Raw genomic sequence first — 27,652 nt, forward strand, 5'->3', positions numbered from 1 at the left:
GGGGCTGCAGGTGGGGCTGGGAGATGCTCTGGGGGAGGTGCACGGGGGCAGCAGGTGGGGCCGGTGGAGAGACCCAGCCTCAAACATTGATGGAGCTGGGCCCCCCTTGCTCTGAATATTCCTGGAGCAAGGGCCCCATGGGCCCATACAACTCGCCACCCCTGCACTGTTCTAGTCACTTGTGATCTCTCCTACAGCAAATTTGAATAAAATTACATTCTCATTTATATAAGTAGCTTGCACTGAATTTTACTTAATTACTTTTAGTTAATCATCAATATTACTCTGTTACAAATGAAGGGACTACAAGGATAAGCACATTCTGTTCATCATTTTCTATCTTCCTGAGAACACATGTTGTATTATGTTCATGACTGCAGGATGTTGCAACTAGATATTCAAGTCAGCTGTACATACAAAGTTACCAAAAAAGCAGAAAGCCCCCTAAACAGTGCTGTAATGAGTGTGTAATTAGGCACAACAAGTCTGTGCATCCACATCCAAGCTGCATATGAATTCAAGAACATAAAATTCCACCTTGAAGTTCTGAGGACATGAACAAAATCACCCATTGTAACAACTGTTTACCACTATTTTGTCCAGTTTGTAGTTAATGGAGTCCACTATTCCTTGTTATTAACTGCAACATCAGAGAATAAAAATAGTTACACTATCTACAGAATTATTTTCAATCTCTTTAGAAATGGTCTTTTGTCCCCCTGGTATGTTAATACCATAATTTATGGTCTTGGTGCAGAAACAGTGATTGTAACTTTCACTGCGTGAAATTCTTTGTGCAGGAGGTCAGACTAAAGTGATCATAATGGTCCCTTCCAGACTTGAAAAACCATCTATTACTGTTTACATTAAATAAAAACAAAGCATGTTGAATCTGGCAGACACAATAACCATCTTCAATACAAAGAGTAGAATAGCTGAAAAATAGTGAATAGTTTTCACAAAAGATTATCAACATTTTGACTAACCTCAAGCAACTCTTGTCGGTATGTTATGATTAGGACAGTTTCAACTTTTCATATCAGCCAATAAGAACACAATAAAAGGTAACAAATGATCTTAAAGGAAAGCAGGGAAAATTTAGATTAAGCATTGGGAAAGATAATATGGGAACAGTTGGGCAAAGGGACAAGAAGCCAAGGAGAGTTGAATCATCATCACCATCACAAAGCCAGACTAAGCAAATGTCTATGAGGACCATTGAAGTAAATGAATCCTGTACGGTGACCCAGTAGCAATCCCTTCCAACACTGTTAAGAATCAAATGTACGTGGCAATAATAAAGCTCAGTACATTTCACGAAAGTATTTTGCAAACATTAACTAATTAGTGCTACCATCATCACCCCTTCTTCTGTATATATTCTCTACAAGACAGACCAACTAGAATTTGGATACCTCTGAGACAAACCATTTATATTTCTAATTATGAGGGAAGCAGCTTCAGTGAAGACTATGTAATATATTATGATGTTTGGTTGCAGCATAAAGAAATCTTTCAGTCTAGGTTTTTTTTTTTGTTTTTTTTTTGGGGGGGGGGGTTAGAATTTATTTTATCTGTGTGAATGTAAATGCCATCAAATGCCAGAAACCTTCATGTTGTTATAGATAATTTACAATCTAGTGACTTTAAAATGATCCTTAAGTTCCCTTTTTGTAAACTACACCACAAATGATGAAAGCATTAAGGCAGAAACCATCAAAAGCCTTGTTCAGAACCATTCAAGGGGAAACATTTATGTGTTTTCACCACTGAAGGGAAGCACTGGTTTTATAAAGCTAAAATGAGATCAGGCTAGCAGCTAACACTAAATGTTGGTGTTTTACCAACTGCCAGGAGTAGATCAATATTAAACTGATCACCTTAAATCTTAAATTAAAGCAAATGAGCCTCAAAAGTGATTGCCAGTAACCTGAAGTACGGCAGCAGGATATAAGAGTGAAACGTTCTTCAAATACCAGGAGTATAAAGTAGCCAGGGTGCCCTCCAAATGTAGAACATCACAGAACATATTTTGTTTTTAAATCCAGCATGTTGTATTTTCATTTGGGTACCAGTGGAAAATAGCCAGGCCTTAGGGCTCTAGATTAGGAGTTGGGAGACCTGGTGTCTATCTACTCGTGACCCTGCATGTGGCAAGTCTTTTCACCTCTCTATACTTCATTTCCTTTCCAATCAGTGAAACAGAGACAAGGACACTCACATCCTCTGTAAAGCTCTTCACAATCTATGGATGAAAAGTGCAATATAAGAGCTAGCTATTATTAATACACTAAAGCAATGTCAGAATCGTATTCCCTGCATGCTCGACAAAGAAAGAGGAGATCTGATTAAAGTGCTGTATTATATTTTATAAAATTAACACACATATTAGAAATCGATGCAGTCATCAGTGTTTGCTAACAGACATTTGGTTTTTTAAAGAATTGATTTACTATTTGCAATTGTATGAACCCTTTTTTTAAAGCAAATTTCAGCTGATGGTCTGCTGGTACCTCATAGGCTGTGAGAGTCTTGTTACAGATATTCATTTGGTATCATATCGTATTCAGTGGCAGAGTACTGCACACCAGTTTAGAGTTGATCGTCACACACTGAACTGGTGGATACGTAGTTGCATGCCGCCATGCGTATCATCTCCAGCACCCTGCATCCGACTCCACTCCCATGGCTTCCCATTCTGAGCAATATCGCTCCTCCTCATATCAGATGAGAAGTTGCCACTGGCAAGTTACTGGAGAAAGTATGCGCCAGCTCAAGCCTGCTGCTGCACAATGACCTTTTAAAACCACCAGCTGCATGTCAGCCATCACATCGCCCATTATGGTCTCATCCGCCATGCCAGGATGTGACGGCAGAAACACTCTGGCAAGAGGAATGGATATCTGTTATAAACCCCAACCAGTCCCTCGTCGCCAACCCCACAATTTGCCCACCTGGTTTTGACCTGCCCCATCACCAATGGTCCCTGTTGAACAGGTTCTGGACTGGGCAAGGTCTCTGTGCAGCCAACCAGTATCGCTGAGGCCTTTGTGACAGCCCTTTGTGCAGCTGCGGCATGACACAGACGATGATGCACACTGTTGATGAATGCCTGCTGACTAGGTTCAGCGGTGGCCTAGAAGAAGTGCATCACGGCACTGAAGATGCAGTCACTTGGCTAGACAACTATGCACGTACTAAATAAATAAATAAATTTGGTATCAACTTGTACTTGATCCGAGCTGTGCGACTGGTCACAGAAGTCACCTGGTATTTCTTCTGCTTCCTTTTGGATGATGGTAAGTTTTATAACTCCTGAATTCAGAATCAAACAGGTAATTAATTACATGAGCAGAGCTTTCCCCAAATGTTAATGTGAACAAACCTGTGACTACCCATATGTCTCCAAGCATGCGGAGTCATGAATACCATTGTGTCAAATTTACTTGTGTTATTCACACAAACGTTTGCAGATATTTTTTTACAGTATTCACTCAGCTCTGCCACCACCTGTGTTAACAGTCTGGCAAGCAATATCAACAGAGTTAAAGGATTTCCAAGGGGGGTAGTTTTATGCTGTCTCAACTGGTTATCAAAATTGACTTTGAGTTAGATTCTTTGCTGTACGTACTGTTTTGTTATAGCAACACCTGTCCCTTATTGTATGTTGCTGATTATTTCCTGAGGTCACCTACCTTTACACACAAATCACATTAGCACTACCTAGCCTGCCGCCTATGAATATTTATAGCAAAATGCCCAAGACCTAGTTGAAGGCACTGTAGCATTCTTGACATGCTCTTGGCACAAAAATTACTGAGTTAGACTGAAATGGTAGAGTTAGTTACTTTAATAAATATGGCTGACTTCTGTTTAAATCACTGTACCATGCGGACTTTTTAGCTAGTTATGATTATTTTGCCCTGAAGTTCATGCAGCAAGCAGAACAAAGAGAGGTTTGCTATTTGTGCTGACCTCATCAGTTTATCCACATGTTGATGTATATTCCCTCACCAATATTTTCCAGCTGGATACACTTCCCGGGCATTAGTTTCACTGATGCTTGTGCAAATTACAGTAAAAGCAGCTAGGCTGCGCAAGATAAGAGTTAGAGCAAGCAGGTCTATGCAAACTGGGAAATCACACAACTAGCTCCAAGCGTACACATAACCTTACAGAACTCTACCTTCAGGGAGTGCTTGCACAAGTGAAAATAGACAGTGAATAGACATTAGTGTAGCATCTATACAGTCTATTCTAATAGAGTCAGCCTTAAACCATGCAGAAAACCAGCAGCAGCATCTCATGCTTAAAAGCCCAGAAGTTATTCAGGAGAAAAACACCAGTGCAAGAACATAGAATCATAGAATATCAGGGTTGGAAGAGACCTCAGGAGGTCATCTAGTCCAACCCCCTGCTCAAAGCAGGACCAATCCCCAACTAAATCATCCCAGCCAGGGCTTTGTCAAGCCTGACCTTAAAAATACCTAAAGAAGGAGATTCCACCACCTCCCTAGGTAATGCATTCCAGTGTTTCACCACACTATCAAATCTATGAAATCCCCCCTCATTCTTCTCTTCCACAGACTACACAATTCCAGTTCCCTCAGCCTCTCCTCATAAGTCATGTGTTCCAGTCCCCTAATCATTTTTATTACCCTCCGCTGGGCTCTTTCCAATTTTTCCACATCCTTCTTGTAGTGTGGGGCCCAAAACTGGACACGGTACTCCAGATGAGGCCTCACCAATGTCGAATAGAGGGGAACGATCACGTCCCTCCATCTGCTGGCAATGCCCCTACTTATACATCCCAAAATGCCATTGGCCTTCTTGGCAACAAGGGCACACTGTTGACTCCTATCCAGCTTCTTGTCCACTGTAACCCCTAGGTCCTTTTCTGCAGAACTGCTGCCGAGCCATTCGGTCCCTAGTCTGTGGCGGTGCATGGATTCTTCCATCCTAAGTGCAGGACTCTGCACTTGTCCTTGTTGAACCTCATCAGATTTCTTTTGGCCCAATCCTCTAATTTGTCTAGGGCCCTCTGTATCCTATCCCTACCCTCCAGCGTATGTACCTCTCCTCCCAGTTTAGTGTCATCTGCAAACTTGCTGAGGGTGCAATCCACACCATCCTCCAGATCATTTATGAAGATATTGAACACAAGCGGCCCGAGGACCGACCCTTGGGGCACTCCACTTGATACCGGCTGCCAACTAGACATGGAGCCATTGATCGCTACCCGTTGAGCCCGACAACCTAGTCAACTTTCTATCCACCTTAGTCCATTCAGTCAACCCATACTTCTTTAACTCGCTGGCAAGAATGCTGTGGGAGACCGTGTCAAAAGCTTTGCTAAAGTCAAAGAATAACACGTCCACTGCTTTCCCCTCATCCACAGAGCCAGTTATCTCGTCATAGAAGGCAATTAGATTAGTCAGGCATGGCTTGCCCTTGGTGAATCCATGCTGACTGTTCCTGATCACTTTCCTCTCCTTTAAGTGCTTCAGAATTGATTCCTTGAGGACCTGCTCCACAATTTTTCCAGGAACTGAGGTGAGGCTGACTGGCCTGTAGTTCCCAGGATCCTCCTTCTTCCCTTTTTTAAAGATGGGCACTACATTAGCCTTTTTCCAGTCATCTGGGACTTCCCCCCAATCGCCATGAGTTTTCAAAGATAATGGACAATGGCTCTGCAATCACATCTGCCAACTCCTTTAGCACTCTCAGCTGCAGCGCATCCGGCGCCATGGACTTGTGCTTGTCCAGCTTTTCTAAATAGTCCCGAACCACTTCTTTCTCCACAGAGGGCTGGTCACCTCCTCCCCATGCTGTGCTGCCCAGTGCAGTAGTCTGGGAGCTGACCTTGTTCATGAAGACAGAGGCAAAAAAAAGCATTGAGTACATTAGCTTTTTCCACATCCTCTGTCACTAGGTTGCCTCCCTTATTCAGTAAGGGGCCCACACTTTCCTTCACTTTCTTCTTGTTGCTAACATACCTGAAGAAACCCTTCTTGTTACTCTTAACATCTCTTGCTAGCTGCAACTCCAGGTGTGATTTGGCCTTCCTCATTTCACTCCTGCATGCCCGAGCAATATTTTTATACTCTTCTCTGGTCATTTGTCCAATCTTCCACTTCTTGTAAGCTTCTTTTTTCTGTTTAAGATCAACAAGGATTTCACTGTGAAGCCAAGCTGGTCGCCTGCCATATTTACTATTCTTTCTACACATTGGGATGGTTTGCCCCTGTAACCTCAATAAGGATTCTTTAAAATACAGCCAGCTCTCCTGGACTCCTTTTCCCCTCATGTTATTCTCCCAGGGGATCCTGCCCATCAGTTCCCTGAGGGAGTCAAAGTCTGCTTTTCTGAAGTCCAGGATCCATATTCTGCTGCTCTCCTTTCTTCCCTGTGTCAGGATCCTGAACTCGACCATCTCATGGTCACTGCCACCCAAGTTCCCATCCACTTTTGCTTCCCCTACTAATTCTTCTCAGTTTGTGAGCAGCAGGTCAAGAAGAGCTCTGCCCCTAGTTGGTTCCTCCAGCACTTGCACCAGGAAATTGTCCCCTACACTTTCCAAAAACTTCCTGGATTGTCTGTGCACCGCTGTATTGCTCTCCCAGCAGATATCAGGGTGATTGAAGTCTCCCATGAGAACCAGGGCCTGCGATCTAGTAACTTCTTTGAGTTGCTGGAAGGAAGCCTCATCCACCCCATCCCCCTGGTCCGGTGGTCTATAGCAGACTCCCACCACGACATCACCCTTGTTGCTCACACTTCTAAACTTAATCCAGAGACTCTCAGGTTTTTCTGCAGTTTCATACTTGAGCTCTGAGCAGTCATACTGCTCCCTTATGTACAATGCAACTCCCACACCTTTTCTGCCCTGCCTGTCCTTCCTGAACAGCTTATACCCATCCATGACAGTACTCCAGCCATGTGAGTTATCCCACCAAGTCTCTGTTATTCCAATCACATCATAATTCCTTGACTGTGCCAGGACTTCCCGTTCTCCCTGCTTGTTTCCCAGGCTTCTTGCATTTGTGTATAGGCACTTGAGATAACTCGCTGATCATCCCTCTTTCTCAGTATGAGGCAGGAGCCCTGCCCTCTCATGTGCTCCTGCTCGTGCTTCCTCCCGGTATCCCACTTCCCTACTTACCTCAGGGCTTTGGTCTCCTTCCCCCCGTGAACCTAGTTTAAAGCCCTCCTCAATAGGTTAGCCAGCCTGCTTGCGAAGATGCTCTTCCCTCTCTTCGTTAGGTGGAGCCCATCTCTGCCTAGCACTCCTCCTTCTTGGAACACCATCCCATGGTCAAAGAATCCAAAGCCTTCTCTCTGACATCACCTGCATAGCCATTTATTGACTTCCACGATTCAACGGCTTCTACCCAGGCCTTTTCCTTCCACGGGGAGGATGGGCGAGAAGACCACGTGCACCTCAAACTCCTTTATCCTTCTTCCCAGAGCCACGTAGTCTGCAGTGGTCCACTCAAGGTCATTCTTGTAATCATTGGTGCCCACGTAGAGAAGCAGGAAGGGGTAGCGATCCGAGGGCTTGATGAGTCTCAGCAGTCTCTCCATCACATCGTGAATCCTAGCTCCTGGCAAGCAGCAGGCTTCTCGGTTTTCCCGGTTAGGGCAGCAAATAGATGACTCAGTCCCCCTGAGGAGAGAGTCCCCGACCACCACCACCCACCTCCTTCTCTTGGGAGCAGTGGTCGTGGAACCCCCAACCCTAGGACAGTGCATCTCATGCCTTCCAATCTGCAGAGTCTCCTTCTGTTCCCTTCCCTCAGATGTATCATCTAGTCCACTCTCTGCATTAGTACCTGTGGAGAGAACATGAAAATGGTTACTTACCTGTATCTGCGTTGCTGGTACATGGACGCTACCCTTTCTTCTTCTGGAGGTCACATACTGCCAAATTTCTTCACCGTCCTCCTGTCCTTGCAGTGCAGCCTGCTCTGAATCTTCAGAACGTTGTGTCTGGAGAAGCATATCCTGACGTCTGTCCAGGAAATCTTCAGTTTCTCTTATGCAACGCAGGGTCGATACCTGTTGCTCCAGACCTTGAACCTTCTCTTCCAATATGGAGACCAGCTTGCACTTTGTACAGACAAAGTCACTTCTGTCCTATGGAAGAAAGACAAACATGGCACATCCAGTGCAGGTCACAACAGCTGAACACTCCCCATCCATATTACCTTCCTTCTACGAGCTTCCTCAGGAGTTGTAGTAACTATTCAGAGAAGCCGGCAAGATGTAAGCCTCAGTGGGCTCTCCCCAGGCAAACTCCCAGGCAAACTCCCTCTGTTAGCCTCTCTGCTGTTAGCTGCTCAGCTGGTTCGCAGCTGACTGGCTTTTTATAACAGTCAGACCTACTCAAGACTCACCTGGAACAAAGCACTCCCAATTCACACTTTTCAAACCACCAATCAAGCACATGGTCAAACCGTCAAACCGTCCCCACAACAGACACTCAGATACTCACCAACACAGCCTCCTTAATGCAGCCCTTAGCGTACCTCCTCTCAGGCAGTTCCCAAGCAAACTCCCTCTGTTACCCTCTCTGCTGTTCGCATGACACAGAGGAGGGCAAATGAGGAGAGACACTTCCTGTAGATCTGATGCAAGGCAGCAATTGTTAGCCATTGACTATCTGCAAGCCACTTCCCTAACATCATTCAGATCAGCAGTTCTCAACCCGCTTGCGGCCCAATCAGCACACAGCTGCAGCCCGTGTGACATCCTCAGGGCCATACAGGTTGTGTGTGTGTGTACAGCCCACATTACACACAGCTGCATATGCAGCTCACAATGGTAAATATTTTGAGAACCTCTGATTCAGATCCTTCCTTAAGGTTCATTTTTTCCTAAATGCCTACAAGAGACTCTAAAGACCATTTTTAAGAAGTGGTCATTGGACCACTAGACGTGTCTATAATTGCTAACAGCCATAAGACTGTACTACTGTAGCCATCAGTCTTCCTCACCTCTTCCTATTGCCACTTGTCATTTTGTATTAACAATGAAACTGAAGCCTTGTCAAGGAAAAGACAGGCTCTTTATCTGTTTTGTAAAGCACCTGGCACACAACAGTGCGCTCCAGTATAACAAACACACACAATGATTATATTTTTGATGCATCTCCACTACAGTGCTTGTATGTGCTGTGCAACAGGACAGAAAAAGGCTGTCTAAATCAATATATAGAGGGGTTCACACTAAGAGAAGAGGAAGGTAGAAAGGTAATAAAGAGCCTACATGGTCGCATGGACCATACCTTTGCAGGAGAGAAGAGTTTTAATAGGTCGGGAGGAGTTGAACATGGATGACAGGAGGGTAGGGACAGAAGGGGTGGTAAATTCCACATCAAGGGGCCTACCACTGTCAAAGGGCCATTGCCCGAAAAATTAAGGTGACCAGTAGGATTCCTAGCAGGTGGGTGCTGTCTGAATACACCAAAAGAGGCTTTCGGAGGAATGTCACCAGGGGTAAATTGCAAAGGGTTTTTCAAAGCAGTCACATAGAATTGGCTCTGTGTTCTCATTTGATGACAAAACTTTTTTTAAAAAAAAAAACAGGAGGCTAACAGCAAATAAACAGCCAGGCCTGAACATCTGGTACAGATTTTGGCTGAACCATCAATCATGCTAAAAACCACAAGACATCTGGAATTTGCAATCATTTTCACAAATAAACCAGCTGTCGTCCAAATACTCACGAATGATAAATTGTATCACTTTCCACGAATAACTCTCCATACTCATTTGCAAAGTCACTGCCAAATCACCTTTTGTACTAGCTCTAAAGACTAGTGCATAATTCTGAATAATTGTAGTGGATTTTTTGCGTTTGAGAGCCTGTGCAAAAATGCATCCAAAATGAAAACATAGTTTCATAGATTTGCTTAATATTTTTGTTTATATTGTTTCAATTGACTGGATAATGGATTTATCTGTCCCATTGTTCATTTTATTTCTCTTTCCAAATTAATAAAGAGCTTTAGGATGCAAAGCATGTAAGGCCAAATAGATAAGCTATTTATGATGTTGTACAACAATGGTTGTGGCTCTCTCTTTAGTACACACCATTGCACATTTCACCTTACATAGTGAGCTGTTCTCATGAGTCTATTTAAATAGAGAATTCATTCATCCATGGATTATCTAAAAAGCAGGACTGGGTAAAGCTCTTTTAGAGAGACAAGATAGGTGAGGGCATATATTGTATTGGACCACCTTCTGTTGGTGAGAGAGACAAGCTTTCGAGCTTATACAGAGCTCTTCTTCAGGTCTATCCAATGGAAGTTGGTCCAATAAAAGATATTCTCTCACCCCCCGTGTCTCTCTAAAAGAGCTTTACACAGTCCTACTTTTCAGATAACCCATGGATTACACGGCTACAACTCCACTGCATAAAGCTCCCTTTGTCATTAGATCAATGATCCCAAGAAAGAATAGGATAGAAAGGAGTTGGGGGAACTCAGTATGAAGGTGCTCCTACTCCTCCTCTAAAATTTACTTTCAGTTCCTGCAAATTTAGAAGACATCTCTCAAAAAGTGTCACCTTTCTCTATCACTAGCTGTTCTTGCATCTAAATCTCTAGCACTGGCTATCCATCTGATTGAGAGCATCCATCAGGCAGTGACTGGAGTGGCATAAGAGAAAAACCTGCATCTAAGCAATTCCAGTGCTCACACAAAATGCTAAAAGTGAACCATATGCAAGAGCAACAGTGATCCACACCAATCAGAGGGGTGTTTTGGATATCTTGTTACTGGATTATTCTTCTTTAGCCATGCTAGTGATTCAGTCACTAGTGTGAATGTCGTCTTATAGAGATGACAACTCCTAACTCCTCCGTCTTCTCTTATAGCCCTCTTCCACAAGGTTCCAGACAGTCTAACTCTATTAATCTCTGCCCTATTTAAAAACTCTGGTGCTTCGGCTAACAAGAAGGCGCAGCAACAGGCATGTCTCTTCATAGTCCCCAGGACTCTCTGTTCAGTGGTATCAAGCAAAACAGTAGTTTTGAGCCCAAAGAGGTAACATACAATCAGAAAAGCCCAGCGCATCCCAATTCTAAGGCAGTGATCCTAGAATGGTGAATGCAAGCTTCCCTCAGCAAGCAGGGACTTCCATCTCAGCAGAAAGCGAGTTACAGGATCATGAGAACGTTTACCCACACAACCACTCTGCAAATGCCATATGCCTTCATTACATTTTTCCCCTTCAAAGTCTGATGTTCAAGAGCTCAGCTTTGCACTCACAATTCATCCCAACTCCACAAGAAAGCAGGAGAGGGAGGGAGGTGGAATTCCAAGTGTTATGACGAGATAACTGGCTCTGTGGATGAGGGGAAAGTGGTGGAAATGTTGTTCCTTGACTTTAGCAAAGCTTTTGACACGGTCTCCCACAGTATTCTTGCCAGCAAGTTAAAGAAGTATGGGTTGAATGAATGGACAATAAGGTGGATAGAAAGTTGGCTAGATTGTCAGGCTCAACGGGTAGCGATCAATGGCTCCATGTCTAGTTGGCAGCCTGTATCAAGGGGAGTGCCCCAAGGGTTGGTCCTGGGGCCGGTTTTGTTCAGTATCTTCATAAATGATCTGGTGGATGGTGTGGATTGCACCCTCAGCAAGTTTGCAGATGACACTAAACTGGGAGGAGAGGTACATACGCAGAAGGGTAGGGATAGGATACAGAGGGCCCTAGACAAATTAGAGGATTGGGCCAAAAGAAATCTGATGAGGTTCAACAAGGACAAGTGCAGAGTCCTGCACTTAGGATGGAAGAATCCCATGCACCGCTACAGACTAGGGACCGAATGGCTCGGCAGCAGTTCTGCAGAAAAGGACCTAGGGGTTACAGTGGACGAGAAGCTGGATAGGAGTCAACAGTGTGCCCTTGTTGCCAAGAAGCCAATGGCATTTTGGGATGTATAAGTAGGGGCATTGCCAGCAGATGGAGGGACGTGATCATTCCCCTCTATTCGACATTGGTGAGGCCTCATCTGGAGTACTGTGTCCAGTTTTGGGCCCCACACTACTAGAAGGATGTGGAAAAATTGGAAAGAGCCCAGCGGAGGGTAATAAAAATGATTAGGGGACTGGAACACATGACTTACAAGGAGAGGCTGAGGGAACTGGGATTGTTTAGTCTGCGGAAGAGAAGAATGAGGGGGGATTTGATAGCTGCTTTCAACTACCTGAAAGGGGGTTCCAAAGAGGATGGATCTAGACTGTTCTCAGTGATAGCAGATGACAGAACAAGGAGTAATGGTCTCAAGTTGCAGTGGGGGTGGTTTAGGTTGGATATTAGGAAAAACATTTTCACTAGGAGGGTGGTGAAACATTGGAATGCATTACCTAGGGAGGTGGTGGAATCTCCTTCCTAGACCAAATGGAACTTTTGCTTGCTCTATCATTTTTTAAATAAGTTGTCCTTCATTGAACAGTTCTTTCTGTTATTGCCAAAAATATCTGTTCTACAATTAACCCCAAGGTTATACTTCAATAAACCAGAAGGAAAAGTAAGTGGCTTAATTCCCAAACATTACACCAGATCCTAATGCCTAGATCATAAAGAACAGAGCTAAGACACCAAGTAAAAGAAATGCATCTCCCAGCCTAAGACAGCTATAGAACAAATGCTAGTGCTGGACAAAGGATGTTTTCTAAAAGATAAAGATTATTGCTGCACTACTCAGGCAAAAACTGCCCTCGTCCATTTTATTGACAATGTTTTGTGATTTTCCAGGTTATTTTGTATTCTGATTCCCCTTTAACTACTTTTTTGTCAACTGTTTGGTTCAATAATTCAATGAAAGACAACAAAAAATTAGGCAGTAATGATACAGTACAGCCTGTAAAGATAAATAACTATGCACTGCTCTGCGGAAATTGTTCGAGTCGCCCTCTGTTAAACCAAGGCTCTACTCCAAACACATTGTTCTTTTTGCATGAAGTATCCTCAGTTACTCAAAACAAGGTCTGAGTAATTCCCAACAACTCATATACAAGGAAAACTAGACTATTAGTATGGTCCATTTGAATAATGAAAGATCCAACAAAGCTTATCTAGGTAAAGAGCAACCTATATGACTTTTCCCAAGAGTGTTTTCAGAAATACCATTTGCATTAGCTCTGCAAAAATTAGGTAATGTACCCTTAACATAAGAACGGCTATATTGGGTCAGACCAATGGGCCATCTATCCCAGCATCCTGTCTTCCAACAGTGGCCAGGTGCTTCAGAGGGAATGAACAGAATAGGGCAATTTATTGAGTGATCATATCATCTAATCCCAGCTTCTGGCAGTCAGAGGTTACAGCAAGGAGTTGTGTCCCTGACTATCTTGGTTAATAGCCATCGATGGACCTATCTTCCATGAATTTAACCAATTCTTTTTTTAACCCAGTTATAGTTTTGGCCTTCACAACATCCACTGGCAAGGAGTTCCACAGGTTGTCTGCGCATTGTGTGAAGAAGTACTTCCTTATGTTTCTTTTAAGCTGCTCCTATTTTCAGAGTCTTGGGCTGAGAAATCTAATACAATATTAGCTATAAATAAATCAATAGCAGCAGCACACGTATACACTTTTCATCTATAGATTTCAAGACACATGACCAAGGAGGGTATCATCTCCATTTTTTTTAGATGGGGAAACAGAGTCAAAGAAAGGCAGCAAATTGGCCAAGGTCTCACAGTGAGTCAGTGGCAGAGTCGGGAATAGAACTTAGATCTCCGGATTCCACAGGACTGAGCCCATTGCTATAACACAGATATATATATATATATATGTGTGTGCACGCGCATGCTTGAAACTGAACAAGTAGTAGTTTTAGGTAAAAGCACTCTGGTTTATATCAATCATATATCAGACGAAAAAGCTGTGTCCCCATTAATTTATTCCTGATAAAGCCTTAAAAAAAAAAAGTTACGATACAACTGCTTTGGGTTCTAACTGCTTTGGGTAACAGCAGCTCAGCTTTATAACAACTCTGTGAAGTACGTAAATATTATTACACCATTTACATGAGGAGACACAAAGTTAAATGACTTGCCCAAGGTCACCCACTTGTTGTCAGAGCTAGAACTCCCAATCCTTACATCCAGATCAGTGTTCAAACCACTAGACCACACTCTACCTCTAATTTACGGCTCCATAAATAAGGACTGTGCCTCTTGTAGCCCACAAAATATACAGTTGACTGAAACAGGAAATGTTCTAAACACATTTGAGACCTACAAAACATTTAAGTCTCAATCTATGCTGCACTGGTTAATATTCAGACTGAAAATCAGAAGTGCTTGTGGGTGGGAGGAAGGCCATTTGGCCCAGCATGGAACAATTCTTTTTTTTAACCATTACATACTCCCCACAATGCCATCCAATTAGTTTTTTTGTCACAACAATCCTAACTACTGAGCTATTCCAGGCATTTTAATTGTCTGGGACAAAAAAAGGATACCTTGAAATACACAGTGGAAACAGAAAAATTATGTTGGATACAATATTTGTATCATGAGGTTTTAGGGATGAACAGTTCAGGGGGAAAAAAAAAGAGTAAGCATATTTAATGAGAAGCACGGTTATTTAAATGGAAAAGGATGCAAGTGGATAGATTTCCAAGGAAGGATCTGAATGAAGGAGTGAAAGGAAGAGAGAACACAAGGTTAGGTGAAAACAGTGGTAAGCAGAACAGGGAAAAGAGGATCAAAGTAATATCTGTACAACAGGGACGTAGCATTCTTATTGACACTTAGAGCATGTCTACACTACAGCTGGCAGCATGCATCCCAGCCCAGGTAGCCAAACATGCACTAAATCAGCTCAAACTAGCATGCTAAAGATAGCACTGTCGACATTGCACCATGGGTTGTGGAACAGGCTAGCCAGCAGAGTACAAGCCTGCTCAACTACCTAGGTCCATACTTAGGGGTGTGTCTAAGGCCATGTCTACCCTACGAAAGTACTCCGATTTTACAGAAGGCGATTTTGGGGAATAGATTGTATAAAGTCGAGTGCATGCGTCCATGCTAAGCACATTAATTCGGTGGTGTGCATCCACAGTACTGTGGCAAGCGTCGACATTCCGAGTGGTGCACTGTGGGTAGGTATCCCACAGTTCTGGCAGTCCCCGCTGCCCATTGGAATTCTGGGCTGAGCTGCCAATGCCTGATGGGGCCAAAAATTTGTCGTGGGTGGTTATGGGTAAATGTCATCAGTCAACCCTCCCTCCCTCCGTGAAAGCAACAGCAGACAATCATTTCGCACCCTTTTCCTTGGATTGCCCGAGCAGACGCCATAGCATGGCAAGCATGGAGTCTGTTCAGCTCACCGCAGCAGTTATGACCATTGTAAACATCTCGCGCATTATCGTGCAGTTTATGCAGAACCAGCACCTGAAAAACCAGGGGAGGAGGCGATGGCAGCACGGTGATGAGGACGTGAACACAGATTTCTCTAAAACCGCAGTCCCCAGCAATTTGGAGATCATGGTGTTACTGGGGCAGGCTCATGCTGTGGAATGCCGATTCTGGGCCTGGGAAACAAGCACAGAGTGGTGGGACAGCATAGTGTTGCAGGTCTGGGAGGATTCCCCATGGCTGCGAAACTTTCGCACGTGTAAGGGCACTTTCATGGAACTTTGACTTGCTTTCCCCTGCCCTGAAGCACAAGAATACCAAAATGAGAGGAGCCCTCACAGTTCACAAGCGAGTGGCAATAGCCCTGTGGAAGCTTGCAATGCCAGAAAGCTACCGATCAGTCGGTTATCAATTTGGAGTGGGCAAATCTACTGTGGGGGTTGCTGTGATGCAAGTAGCCAATGCAATCATTGAGCTGCTGCTATCAAAGGTAGTGACTCTGGGAAATGTGCAGGTCATAGTGGATGGCTTTGCTGTAATGGGATTCCCTATCTGTGGTGGGGCTATAGATGGAACCCATATCCCTATCTTGGGACCAGACCACCAGGGCAGCCAGCACATAAACCATAAGGGGTACTTTTCAGTGGTGCTGCAAGCACTGGTGGATCACAAGGGCCGTTTCACCAACATCAACGTGGGCTAGCCGGGAAAGGTTCATGACGCTTGAGTCTTCAAGAACTCTGGTCTGTTTAAACAGCTGCAGGAAGGGATTTACTTCCCAGACCAGAAAATAACTGTTGGGGATGTTGAAATGCCTATAGTTATCCTTGGGGACCCAGCCTACCCCTTAATGCCCTGGCTCATGAAGCCGTACACAGGCACCCTGGACAGTAGTCATGAGCTGTTCAACTATAGGCTAAGCAAGTGCAGAATGGTGGTAGAGTGTTCATTTGGACATTTAAAGGGTCGCTGGCGCAGTTTACTGACTTGCTCAGACCTCAGCAAAACCAGTATTCCCATTGTTATTGCTGCTTGCTGTGTGCTCCACAATCTCTGTGAGAGTAAGGGGGAGATGTTTATGGCAGGGTGGAAGGTTGAGGCAAATCACCTGGCCACTGAATACGTACAGCCAGACACCAGGGTGATTAGAAGAGCACAGCAGGAAGTGCTGCGCATCAGAGAAGCTTTGAAAACCAGTTTCATGACTGGCCAGGGTACTGTGTGACACTTCTGTTTGTTTCTCCTTGATGAAAACCTGCCCCCTTGCTTGACTCTAAATTCCCCGTAAGCCACCCGCCCTCTTCCCTTCGATCATAGCTTGCTTGCAAAGGAAATAAAGTCACTATTGTTTAAAAAACATGTATTCTTTATTAATTGATTATAAAAATAGGGAGATAACTCACAAGGTAGCCCAGGTGGGGTGTGTGAGGAGGATAGGAGGGAAGGAAAAGGCCACTTCAAAACTTTTTGAATGACAGCCTTCTGTTGCTTGGGCTGTCCACTGGGGCGGAGTGGCTGGGTGCCCGGAGCCTCCCCCACCGCGTTCTTGGGCATCTGGGTGAAGAGGCGATGGAACTTGAGGAGCAGGTAGGGCAGTTAAACAGTCTGTGATCCTGCTGCTGTTCATGAACCTCCACCAGACTCCGGAGCATGTACGTTTGATCCCGCAGTAGCCTCAGCGTTGCTTCATGCCTCCTCTGATCTTCGTGCCACCACCTCTCCTCACGTTCATCGGCCACTTTCCTGTACTCTGCTATTGTGTCCCTCCACACATTCTACTGAGCTCTGTCAGTGCCGGACGACTGCATGAGCTCAGAGAACATTTAATCGCGTGTGTTTTTTTTTCACCGCCTTATCTGAGATAGCCTTTGTTCTGTAAAATGTATCTTCACTCCCTTTTTTTCCTCCAGTAGGGTGGCTTGAAACATTTGCAGCTACTGGAGGAAAAAAAGGGAGTGAAGATACATTTTACAGAACAATGGCTATACTCTTTCACGGTGAACAACACTATTCACGTTACATAGCACATGTGATTTTGGTACAAGGTCGCATTTTGCATCTTATATTGAGTGCCTGCGGCTTTGGTGTGAGAGATCACACACGCAGTGCCGGGTAACAGAATTTGGCTTGCAGGCAGCCATGGTAAGCCATAGTCTTTCGGCTTCTGCAACCTTCATAACAGCAGCGCCCTCCTCTCCCATACCAAGCAAAGCACGTTGAGTTTGCCATTTAGTGCTGAGGTTTTCCTGTTAACGTGATGCAGTAGAAACAAAACTAACCGCACCCCGCATCCAATTCTCTGGGATGATCACTTTACCCCTCACCCCACTGCAAGGCTGGTATCAGGGAAGATCCCTGCTAGCCAAACACGAACAGCTCAGCGACAATGCCCCCTCCCCCCACTCTAACTGCAGGAAAGATTTCTTTTCAGCCCCAGGCAAACAGCCCAGTAGGAACGGCCACCTCTGAATGTTCCCTTAATTAAATTCCCCTATTTCAACCAGGTTATCATGAACAATATCACTCTCCTGAGGATAACACAGAGAGATAAAGAATGGATGTTGCTTGAATGCCAGCAAACACCGGGACCATACGCTGCCAGGCTTTGTCATGCAATGATACCAGATTATTTGCTACTAGCATGGCATGGTTAAGTGTCCTACCATGGAGGACGGAATAAGGCTGCTCTCCCCAGAAACCTTCTGCAAAGGCTTTTAGAGTACCTCCAGGAGAGCTTCATGGAGATGTCCCTGGAGGATTTCCGCTCCATCCCCAGACATGTTAACAGACTTTTCCAGTAGCTGTATTGGCCATGAATGCATCCCAAGTCCTCAGGGCTACTTAATCATTAAAAAATGCTTGCTTTTATAACATGTATTATATTTAAAAAGGTACACTCACCAGAGGTCCTTTCTCCGGCTTCATCGGGTTGGGAGGGTATTTCAGTCAGGGTGAGAAAAAGATCCTAGCTGCCAGGGAGAACGGTGTGCTGTGTGCTCTCCTCAAGCTCATCCTCCTCGTCCTCCTCATCTTCCCCATCCACAAAATCCTCAGGCATGGCAGACATCATCGGAGACCACAGACAGGGGTGGGGTAGTGGTGGCGGCCCCCCCAGAATTGCATGCAGCTCAGCGTAGAAGTGGCATGTCTGGGGCTCTGTCCCAGAGCGTCCGTTTGATTCTTTGGTTTTCTGGTACGCTTGCCTGAGCTCCTTAAGTTTCACGCGGCACTGTGTTGCATCCCTGCTGTAGCCTCTGTCCCTCATGGCCTTGGAGATTTTTTGAAATGTTTTGGCATTTCATCTTTTGGAATGTAGTTCTGATAGCACGGATTCCTCTCCCCATACAGCGATCAGATCCAGTACCTCCCGTTCAGTCCATGCTGGAGCTCTTTTTCGATGGGACTGTGCTGATAAGCTCGCCTGGCCAAACAGGAAGTGAGATTCAAAAGTTGCCGGGGCTTTTCCTGTACACCTTGCCAGTGCATCCGAGTTCAGAGTGCTGTCCAGAGCGGTCACAATGGTGCACTGTGGGATAGCTCCCGGAGGCCAATACCGTCAAATTGCATCCACACTAACCCTAATTTGAAACAGCGATGTCGATTTCAGTGCTAATCCCCTCATTGGGGAGGAGTACAGAAATAGGTTTTAAGAGCCCTTTATGTAGAAAAAAATGGCTTCATTGTGTGGATGGATGCAGGGTTAAGTTGATTTAATGCTGCTAAATCCGACAAACTCATAGTGTAGAACAGGCCTAAATTGTAACACTGGTGGCAACAGGGGTCAGCCACCTAAATCCTATCCACACCATAACTATCACTGAGTTCCTCAGCTGTCACATCACACTAGCTTGAGTGTTGAAGATACCTAATATTTCCTCTCTAAACATAAATTTACCAATCCCCAGTTTTCAGGCAACAGCAAGTTGAGCTAATTTACAGTTAGTCCATGAGTTTGGATCATTTCTAATAGATGAGAAAAACAAATACTGACCCTTTCCTTTGATAAGTACTCACTTTCATCTATATATTTATCATTTTTGTCCATTGCCATAGTCCATTTATTTTAGCAGGTTTAATAGGATTTCCTGGTGAATTCTGTTATTAATGCAACAACAGAGACAGTAACTCATATTTCCCTTGGACAGGTGTCCAGTTTTCACAAGCTAGCATTCAGCTACTTCCATTTGTCTTTGTTCCAGGGTACGGGAATTCCTGAAGATAATGACTGAAAGTGTGTATATTCTTATTGATCTTATTCTGTTATCCTGACAGACAAACTGAAGAGGATCAGGCTGTAATGAAACTAAGTACAGCAGCCAACAGACACAATTACTAGATAAATCACACAAACACGAGGAGCTGGGACTAGAACTCTAGTCCATTAGCTTCCAAAACACAGGCCTTCCAGGCACATTAAGTAACAATGTGTAATTATATATAATAGCACAGTCCCAAACGCTTCTGGCCACAAGAGACCCCACCATACTTCACATAAGAAGTGCTAACCCTCAGCCTGGCCAAATTTCAGCTCCAGTAATTATAGGGACACAGACTGCAAAGGAAGCTACTGTATGTCTACAGGTTTCAGAGTAACAGCTGTGTTAGTCTGTATTCGCAAAAAGAAAAGGAGTACTTGTGGCACCTTAGAGACTAACCAATTTATTAGAGCATAAGCTTTCGTGAGCTACAGCTCACTTCCCTTGTATGTCTACAGTGTATGTCTACCACTACCACTGTATGTCTACAGTGATCAGAAAAAAAAACCTTAAGAACTTGACTTTTTAGTGGTACAGTAGGTGGTTAATGCACTAGCCTTCCATTCCTGAAGATCTGCCTTTAAATCCTGTTTAACCTAACAAGTAACTAGGGTTATCATCATTTTAGCCTAGTCCCTAGTGAACATCTGTCTGCATCTCTGTGCTACTGCATACCGTAACACAATAGGTAATCGATCAGCAAGAGCCTTAGTCCTGTTCTAGGTCTCTGTGTCTACATTACTGGCACAGCGATTCCACCAGAACGAACGCAGCAGGGGGATTTGTTCTGCCCCCTGTAAGAACACCACCTCACCGAACGGCATTAGCTATACCAACAGCAGCGCTCTTCTGTCTCCATGGCTGCACTATGGGGGGGCTTTTGTCAGCATCGTTAGGTCAGTAGGGGCCGACCAGAGGCTGCTCAAGACAATCTGCTGCTGCAGGCAAAACTTCAGTGGGCTGCCCCCAGTCTGTATTGTGGGGCGGAGGGGGTAGCCAGAGGATCCCCTTCTCCTGGGACCTGCGGGGGGCGTGCAGAGGAAGAGGAGAAGACCGCCACAGGGCGGGGCTCCTGTCCCGTTGTGGCTTAGGTTGCTCTCGGGCTTCAGTGGGAGGGGGAGCTTCCCTGAGCTCCAGAGACTGTGAAAGGTGAGGGGGACCGTAACAGCAGAGCCGAACCGCTCCTTCCCCCCCACCCCCAGGAGTGGGACTAACCCAGTCAGCTAGACCAGTAACACTGGGGAGAGTGAAGGCGGGGAGTTGGGGGGTGTCTGGGAGATGTGGGATGGCCTCTAGATGCCTGCGGGAGGCCAAGTGGGATGTGCACAGATGGGCGCTCGGTGCCTGCATGGAGGTTCACTCTCACCCCCTCCCATGAACGTGTCTGTCAAGAGCAGGTACCAGGTGCCCAGATGTCCCTGCCTCTTACCAGTGAGATAGGAAACTCCACCCTGCTGCTGCTTCTCTCCATCAAACGGGCATCTCTACAATGCTCATCCGCAGGGGCCTCTCCAAGCAAGGCTGCCCTGCAGCCAGCCTGACCTGGACCTACCACACCAACAGAGCACACTAGCAGGGTTTACACAGAGCTGTTAGAGCACTACATGTTAAAGCATTCTCCAAATCACATCCCCATTAACCAAGTCTGCAGCACTGTGTACAGTTGCTTCTCCCAGAAATCTGCCATGGTAGGCAGCTGCCTAGTTTGCCTATAGCTAGAGTGGCCTTTGCCCCTGACAGACATAAAACATGTAGCAGCATAGCTGAGTGTGAGGGGCCAAGCCAGGCCAAGAGAAGGGTGTTAGCATAACTATGTGGAAGATGTTTGCAAAGCACATACACTACAGTATTTCTGGCTCTAGATAGTGTTTTTGCTCCAGATTTCATGAGCACCAAATTCATGCTAATGTATCTGTCTAAATTTAAACTGGAATGGTGCATTTCTAAATTTATATACATGTATCTGCCATATTAAAATTAGTCCTTTAGTGACTAACATCTTAATTAACAGGTTTCAGAGTAACAGCCGTGTTAGTCTGTATTTGCAAAAAGAAAAGGAGGACTTGTGGCACCTTAGAGACTAACCAATTTATTTGAGCATAAGCTTTCGTGAGCTACAGCTCACTTCATCGGATGCATCTTATTTAACATCTTATCTTGGTAAAACCAAATGTGCAAAGTTAAATCTAGAGGGTGTATACTCTTGCTTCATTGAAATGAACGTGAGTTGGGCCATTTATTTCTTCAAGAGCAGGATCACACTTTCATTGGTAAATGAATACATTTTCTCCCCCATTATAAGTTAGCAAGAAACTCCGTACAGTACCTGAATGCATCAATGCATTTTTTTATTGCCACAGGAAATAATAATTGGGGTAACCAGAAGCAAGAATGATTCATTTATCATGCTCACTGATATTTTCTTTACAAAACTTTGGTTTATGCTGCAGGGTTCCCCTCTCCCCATACGCACGCACGCGCACACACAAACACACCCTTAAAAATGGTAGTTAGGTTAAAATATTTTTACTGTTTATTCCTAATTTTAAAATAGTATCTTAAAATTTACATTTTAATGGTGCTTTTACTACAGTCTGAGTGCTAATTCCCCATTTTTATTACTGATTACTGATTTTTAGTGATGGCCTCACAAAAACTTTTCTGGCTAAGAAATGCATAGTAAATGATGCAATGTGCATGTTAAAGTTACAGAAAAACAAGCCAATCCTTTAGTTGATGAAGAAGAATATATTTATTCTACATTATGATCACTTTATTTATTAAATTCTTATTAATGTGCTAGGCCTTTAAGTCCTGAGCAAGAGTATTTTTAATACAAGATGGCATAAATGCATTTTCCATCTAAACAGAACGTGGTAAATCAGTATAAAACTGCACTTGAGGCATTTCTAACGGCATCTGACTTAATGTATCATTTTAACATGTGCCATACCCAACAGTGCCCCTTATGCCTCAGTATCATGGCAGTGACAAAGATCCGATTAAAGTGCAGAGGGTCAGATTTAGTGTTGTGGGTCAGGTAATGATTCTAAGGGGGTTTCCAACAGTTGCCTGCAGGAGACAAGATGACAAAATTTGTTCCCATTTTCTTTATAGTAATCTTTATAGTAATCTCAAGGAGATGTTTTTTCAGTCATGTTCTACTCACGCACGAAAAGCAGTTCCTATTCTACTAAGTCGATACCTGCAGCAGCTTGTTTAAAACACCGTAAAACCTGGCACTGCCTTTGAATGGCATTGAAGGCAAAGAATTTGGGAGCATAAGCAGCTATGTGTAGAATTTTGGTATGAGCAAAAGTTGAGAACCCTCAATACTAGAGATAAACTAATTTATATTAACGTAACGATCCAGCCATATACAACTCTGTGATCAGTAGCCTTAACTCCATGGATTTAACTGTCATCTACACAGATTGAAATCAGGACCTTTGACTCCTGAAGCACAAGTCCCTGCTGCTTGAGCTAAAGGAGAATCTCTTTTCATTGTAATAGTATACAGTGTGGTGGCTTTCATCCACTGAATGCTGTGCTCATTACTCAGACACATTATGGAATCCTCTATTCAAGCACATTTGACTTTTTTACCCAGCAGGGGCAGTGGTGACACACTCTAATAAATTCCCAATGTCTCATCTTGTGACATTTTCTAAGCAGTTTCCATGCTCCACAATAAGACATATCTCGGAAATTTGCTCTGAAGGATGCAACATTTGCAGAGAAAGCCAACAAGATTATTAGTGACCTGTAAAAAGATTCTGACAAGCCAAGAATTTCAGTTGCAAATCAAAGATCTCAAACTTCACAACTTCGTCACCACACTTTTACTTCCTAAGGGAGAGAAGTTCCTGTTAAATATACTCCCGTGTTGGGTCGCCCTCAAAGTTATGTAAGTATGATAGATTTATAATTATGTAGTAGTAGAAATAAAGATAGACAAAAGAGTATATAGGTATTGTAAAAAGGTATGAACATCAGTTCCATGCTGTTGAATTTCACTCTGTAACAAATGTAAGGCCAAAGTGCTAATTATTTCAGGCCGGTATAGGACAAAGAGTCTGTGCTGGAAAGTGATAAGAACTTTGAGGAAACAATGCTGTTCTTTAAAACAACACGCTGATGCTCTTCCCCCATGGGGACACCTTGTCATGCCTAGGTAAATCTTGGTATCCAAAGAGGGAAAAAATAGATAGTGGGATAAAACTTGTTAAATGAATCAAAAGTCATAGATTTTGTTGTTAAGTAAAAGAATGAATGATGAGTGCATGGAATTGAGAGCCTGAAGCAGGGAAATAATTGGTTAGTAAATGGTGCCAGCCTAATCCTAAGAATTTCAACCTTGATATCGATGGGCCGAAGAATATGCAAAGTGGAGATAATCGGATGACCCCCGGAGGGCGAACCGGAATCCACCCAAAACGCATCAAGGAAGAACAAGAAGATAACACCTAGCCATCATGGAGCCATCATGGATGTACCACCTGCTGATTGAGCTGATTGATGGTCATCTCAATTGAAACTTCAGCATGATGAAGCAACTCCCACAGACTTGTATTGAACCAGAGACCTATAAAAATTGGGTCCAGGGACTGTGTTCTTTGAGTCTGGTTCTACGACCACCCTCCAGGAGCATCGGATGCGCATCTGACAACGACTCGGCTCCACTCTCGTGTCCAGGCCACCTGGCCAGTGACTTGGCACGAGCAACATCTAGGCTGATAACTATAACAACCTTCATGTAGAACCTGTGTGGGAATGTCTGTGTGTGTGAATGGATCTATATAGAAATTGCATATAGGAATATTTTGTTGTATTTACAATAAACGTGGCGATTTTCCTTGTCCCTCTTACAAGATACTGTTGGTATCATTTGTATTAGTGTAACAGCTGCTTCTCTTTTCTGTTTCATTGTTGTGTATGGCATGAGAGGTTCCTAACGAGCTTTGTTTTATGTCCTCTATTATAAGACTAGGCCAAGGTAGTCACAAGGATATTTTCATTTGGCGTTATTTTATATTTCCTGTCACAACCTTTGCAGCATGAGTGCAGGAGAATATCACATTGCAATGCATGATGCCTCTCATGAGACACTCCAGTGGAGTGCTACTGATATGACCTTTTCAATCCTTTCATTTTTTTTAATGGGCTGTATCATTCTCTCCCTTTCTGCAGAACAAAGGTTAGTTAGGATGTGACCAAAGGCTCATCAGGGTGGGTAGAATATGTGAAATGTCAAAAATTCAGACTTTCCTTTTCAGAGAGGCCAAAACAACACGGAAAGCCAAGCTCCTCCCCACTCCTGTCTTCACAGGGTCCTCTGAGACAAGAAGAACAATGAAGAGTTTGAAGCTTGTAGGGTAAACTCCATTGAACAGCACTACGTTCCTGATAAACAAAAATCTCCTTTTTCGTATTATGATTTTTTTAGGGCTCCAAGACCATACCAGCATGACTTTTGTGTATCCTTCACATAGTTATTCATTCATACTGCTTTTTGTGCTGGGCAGATATAGGATACATTTGTCAGCCTAGTCACACACTGTGTGCAAATTACTCCTTAAGAATAGTCTCAAAAGTCCCAACAAAACATTGATATTTATACAGCCAGAAATTCACGAAAACAGAAAATACCCATTAAGTGTAGTGGTGTGATGGGTGTTTGTCTCACCAGATAACAGTGTAGTTTTATGTGGTTACTGTAAAGCATCACTTTAAAGTGTTCACACTGTCTTTTACTCCCCTCTGTACTTGGAAACTGTTCTGGGAAACTTCAGCTGTTCTACATCTCCAAGAAGGGATGACTAGGCTGACTTAACCACAGGGCAAGAGAGAGAGAGAGAAAGATTCCATAATGTTCCTGTTGTACAACTTTTCTGTCTGTTTTCAGGATTCACTTATTCCAGCAGACAGGTGTGACACATCTCAGAGCCCTTTGAATACTTTGCATTCTGTAATCCTCAGCCGAAAACTGCCAACACACATATTTCACCTGAGGACATTCAACTGCTGCAAGGAACTGAAAACAGCCAGAAAGCTTTGCAAGAATTGTAAGCAAAGCCAAGACTTTACTTTCTATTCCTGCTACACACACTGTGCATTTAAATAAGTGTAACCAAGAGTGGCACCAAGCGGATAAGATAGCCTGTAGTCAGAGTGCATCTCATTTATCTCCAGGATACTGAGAGAGATAATTGGCTGGGGTTTTTTTAAATGTTTTTTCTATGAATTCATGAAACATAGAACCAGTTTTGATCTTTAAGGTTTCAACAAAAGGCTCAACTTCCAGCTCTATGTTTTTGTTTTTTATTCATCTCCCTTAGCATCTCAAAAAACAAGCTCATAATGATCTCATCTAACAAATCCCAGTATCTGAGAAGAACACAGTTGGATAACAAGCAATAATTTCCCCCTTCCTCATGCTCAACTTCAGTAGCTTACCATTAGGTCCACTGAATATAACAGATAAACAGGAGAGATGCCTAATAACATTCTTTCACCTTGAAATAAAGCAGTTCCACACTATGTTAGGAAATATCACTCAGCTTTGTGCAAAGAAACTAAAGTCAGTTAAAATATAAGCCTCTTGCAGCACATTAAAAATCAAGAATATTTTAACTAAATTTAATTGTACAGTTGGATATTCTTTTTTAGCATGTAGCCTCAGCCCCCAGCTCCTCTTCTGAGCCTATCTTTATATAAAAAGAAAGAGAGGGAGAGATTTAATCTGAAATATGTTAACAGGAAGTAGTAATATTAAAATTTAGCATTAGATAAGCAAATAGGCTGCTTTTGAGAAGGGACTCAAGTACAACACATGTTAGGTTGTTTTGGGATTTTAGTTTTGTTTTTTAATGTTATAATTATATACAGTACCCCTCTCAAACTTCATTGCACCACGACTCCCTTCCGACAACAAACTTGCTACACGACCCCAGGATGGAGGGACTAAAGCCTGAGTCCGCCCAAGCCCTGCCACCATGGTGGGGGGGTCAAAGCCAAAGTCCCACTGCCCCCCGGGGGGAGGGAGGAGCTGAAGATCAAGGGCTTCAGCCCCAGGCAGGGGGCCTGTAATCTGAGCCCCACTGCTAAGGCTGAAGCCCTCAGGCTTCGGCCCCAAACACTGGGGCTCGGGCTTTGGCTTAGGCCCCTGGCCCCAGCAAATCTAAGTCAGCTCTGGTAACCTCATTAAAACAGGGTTGCAACCCACTTTGGGGTCCCAACCCACAGTTTGAGAACCATTGATATACAGCATTTCTCACTGAGGAGAATGCCCAATTTGCTTTTTAAAAGTGTTTAAGTTACTTTCATTTGAAGCACCATTTGCTCATTGCCAAGCTTAACAAGAAGTGCGTACACACTACATCACTTCAGAACAGATGTCTATTAACCAAACATTATTGCATAATTAACTACTTCTGGGGTAATGGTTTGTTTATTTATTTTTGTTACTAGCACAAAAACTAGAAGTGATTCTGGGGGACTTGAAAACTCCATCACTCATTCTTTTTGGTCCATCATTTAAGGCTGTCAGAGTGTTGAAGTATAGGGTTAATTTAAGAGCTGTGTTTAATGTGCACCATACTGCCACCAGTTTTCCATTTTCATAAAATAGAGACCAAATATTACAGATTATTACTCAGGCTGTCTGTGTAAGAGACACAACCAAGATAAAAGCTGACAGAGTATTTTGGCAGGAGAATACACAGAAGTTCACCTTATGCCTTCTTGCTTCATGGAAAAATCCTGCAGTCTTCAACAGATGTAATAGGGTTCTATAAAATTTAAAAGAAGCACTCTTTTCAACCATTGAATTCTACTGGGCTTTCAATAAGGTTGATATACATACACCAGGAAAAATAAGTCTCTTGCATTTCCAAAATCTTTTCAAGGTAAATTGTAATCAAAACTAAATGAAGTGGAAACAAATAAATAAGATTGTATCAAAGGCCAAGTATTGTTCTCCTCTGCACTTTTGGAACTCCAGTGACTATAACAGGATTG

At 43.6% G+C, this 27,652-nt stretch overlaps 1 protein-coding gene across 5 annotated transcripts in view; it reads right to left on the reverse strand.

Annotated features, from left to right (window-relative positions):
* Window positions 1-27,652, reverse strand: part of LOC311523475 (uncharacterized protein) — a 359,706-nt gene that overhangs the window by 266,970 nt on the left and 65,084 nt on the right. The window contains exons 2-3 of one of the 5 annotated variants that reach the window (XM_084633478.1): window positions 7,864-8,136; window positions 2,507-3,315 (exon numbers count right to left, since the gene is read on the reverse strand). The exons of 3 other annotated variants lie outside the window; for them this stretch is intronic. In XM_084633478.1, coding sequence (XP_084489604.1) covers window positions 3,307-3,315; window positions 7,864-8,136 — 282 coding nt within the window. In that variant the 3' untranslated portion in view covers window positions 2,507-3,306. Of the gene's footprint in view, window positions 1-2,506; window positions 3,316-7,863; window positions 8,137-27,652 lie in introns of those variants that run through there. One more of the 5 variants, XM_084633477.1, reaches the window with a different exon arrangement.

This window comes from Lepidochelys olivacea (genome assembly GCF_965140295.1).
Source record: "Lepidochelys olivacea isolate rLepOli2 genome assembly, chromosome: 7".
NCBI lineage: Eukaryota > Metazoa > Chordata > Testudines > Cheloniidae > Lepidochelys > Lepidochelys olivacea.